Here is a 2314-nt window from a genome sequence, read left to right on the forward strand (position 1 = left end):
GTATGTGCTTACTTATTATTACCTATGACTACGATACTCAATATATCTCTGTCATTATCTGGGACCAGTTTGCCTCCGCTCTGCTTAGTCGCTCCGCCTCACCGCCTTGCTTAGTCGCTCCGCCTCATCGCCTTGCTTAGTCACTCCGCTTCCCTGCTCCGCTAGTCACTCCGCCTCTGCCGCTTCGTGACAGCTTCCGAGGTAATGCTGCGCCGTATGGCCACCTTTGCTCATTGATTGCACTCTGCTGACCCCGCCAACCTCCTCCACTATCACAACACGTACGTGGGAGGTCTCATTGAGTCGGTCATTACCCTCCTATCACGTAGCCTCCTCCATCCTCCGGAGCAGATGAGGACTGTTGTCGAACTGGCTCTGGATTATCTGTCTCAAGGTCGACTCACCCATGGCGAGCTGCACCTCCAATCGACCAGTAGCTTGTTGTATTACTACTCCAATGCTGCAGATCGTGTTGAGGGTTTGTATCAGGACATGTTTACCCACTCCCGTTTTTCCTCCGACAAGGCGTTCCTTACTGCTGCGCAACACGCAGGTTACATCGATGCTCGTCCTGGTTCCCTAGAGCCGCCCTTACATCGTCGACTCTTTTCTTTTGATCATCCCATACCCCTTCCTGGAAGTCCCACTTCTGATCATATCCCCGCTGTTCCCATGATGGACACCGTAATGTTGATGTGGGAGGATATGATTGGGGCCTATGTGAGGGAGGTTCTAGGTTATCCTGTCTCCCCGGGTCGCATCTTGCCCCCGGTAGAAGTTCCCAGTTCCAACGATCCCCTGCCGGCAACTACTTCCTTGGTCATGGATGGCCCTCCTCCCGTGCTAGGTGCGAGTGACTCCGTGTCGCGGAGCACCCCCTTGTTCCTACCGGGATCCCTGTCTCCCACCTCCCCTCGTTCCCCTTCCCCCATCCCTTCCTCCCCCCGTGTTCCTGACGTCGTTCGCGAGGTTGTCGATTTGACTATGGATGACGCCGAGGACTTGTACGAGTCGCAGGAGGAGTTTCTTGCTCGGACGGGTGGGACGGTGACCATTAAACAGGAAATTACCGAGTCCGATGTATTGTAGTCGTTTTTTGTTGTATCTACGTACCCCGAATCATATCTTTGTTGATTTTGTCGCCTCCGTTAAGTCTGAACTCCCCTTGCGCCTTCTTTTCCCAAATGGAGGTAGCTCAAAAGGGTTTGTCGATGCAGGGTCCCAACGAAGGGTTTGTCGATGCAGGGTCCCAACGATCCGGTTCGGTTGAGAACTGTTGCAGGAGGCACATTCTGGTTTGGTTCACCAGTCGCTTCTTCCCTTTCTGTTCTATAAAGGGTGTCGGGTAGGTCCTCTTTCCTTCCACCATGCCTCCCACTCCTCGTCCCACCTTGGTACCTCGTACTTCCAATGCTCACCCTTACCGTGCTGAAAACCCACGTCTTGTTGCTCGGATTCGTTTGCTGGAGTCTCAGCTTGCTGACTCGCGGCGGGAGAACTCCTCCCTTACCTCCGCTCTTCGGGATACCTCCCGTGCTCTCGAATCTCGACAACGAGAAGTGGAGCAGCTACGGCTTTCTCGTCGTGAAGTCTTAGAGCGTGGAATGGAAGACAGCCGAGTTTTGGATCAGTTTCCTGCTTTAGATGAGGCCCTATCGGGGGCTCCTGGTCAAGTGAGTACTTCATTTTCCCCTCGTTTCCCTCCCCTGTTTGACCCGTCCTCTCAGAGTATCTCGGAACGCTTCCGGAAGGTGCAGGAAGACCTTCACAATGCCACTAGGGAGCGGAGAGTCGCTGTGGAGAAGCTAATCACCTCCACTCGTAAGAACTCGCAGTTGAGGACCACCCTACTGCACCAACAAGGTCTGGTGGATGAATCAAATGCTTTGGCAACACGTCAACGTCGTCGCGTGGAGGAGTTGCAGGAGGAGGTCCATCGGGTTCGCGGTCGTGCCGTCTTCGTCGAGCAAATGCTCAAGGAGTACCCTGATGAGGGTTACTACGAGGTCGTTCTGCCCCCTCTCTCGCAACTTGAAGGGGACCTTAATAAGGCTCATGAGGACCTCCGCCGTGTCGCTACCTTCGCTCATCGCCTTTATCGTTGTGATCCTGCCACCGTCCTTCATCATCACCATCGTTACCTTGGGGCGATTATTGAGGCCGTGGTTGCTTTCCTTCGTCGTGGTCTCGATTCTGGTGATCTCGACGTTACCGTTCACAACTTCCGGTTGGCATTGGATTATGTACAGGCAGCTCGAGGTGTCCATGGAGACATGTATATGCGATCCATAAGCAGTATCCAGTGGTTTTTTAA

General features: G+C 53.8%; 1 protein-coding gene across 1 annotated transcript; it reads left to right on the forward strand.

The window, feature by feature from the left end:
* Positions 1 to 351: 351 nt before the first annotated feature.
* C8R40DRAFT_1165251 (uncharacterized protein) lies at positions 352 to 1089 on the forward strand (the record flags this gene model as incomplete). Its single annotated transcript, XM_046230664.1, has 1 exon — positions 352 to 1089. One exon carries the CDS (start codon positions 352 to 354, stop codon positions 1087 to 1089), a length of 738 nt encoding a protein of 245 aa, XP_046091405.1.
* Between the last annotated feature and the right edge of the window lie 1225 nt (positions 1090 to 2314).

Source organism: Lentinula edodes, assembly GCF_021015755.1.
Source record: "Lentinula edodes strain Le(Bin) 0899 ss11 chromosome Unknown C8R40scaffold_2, whole genome shotgun sequence".
In the NCBI taxonomy this organism is placed as follows: Eukaryota; Fungi; Basidiomycota; class Agaricomycetes; order Agaricales; family Omphalotaceae; genus Lentinula; species Lentinula edodes.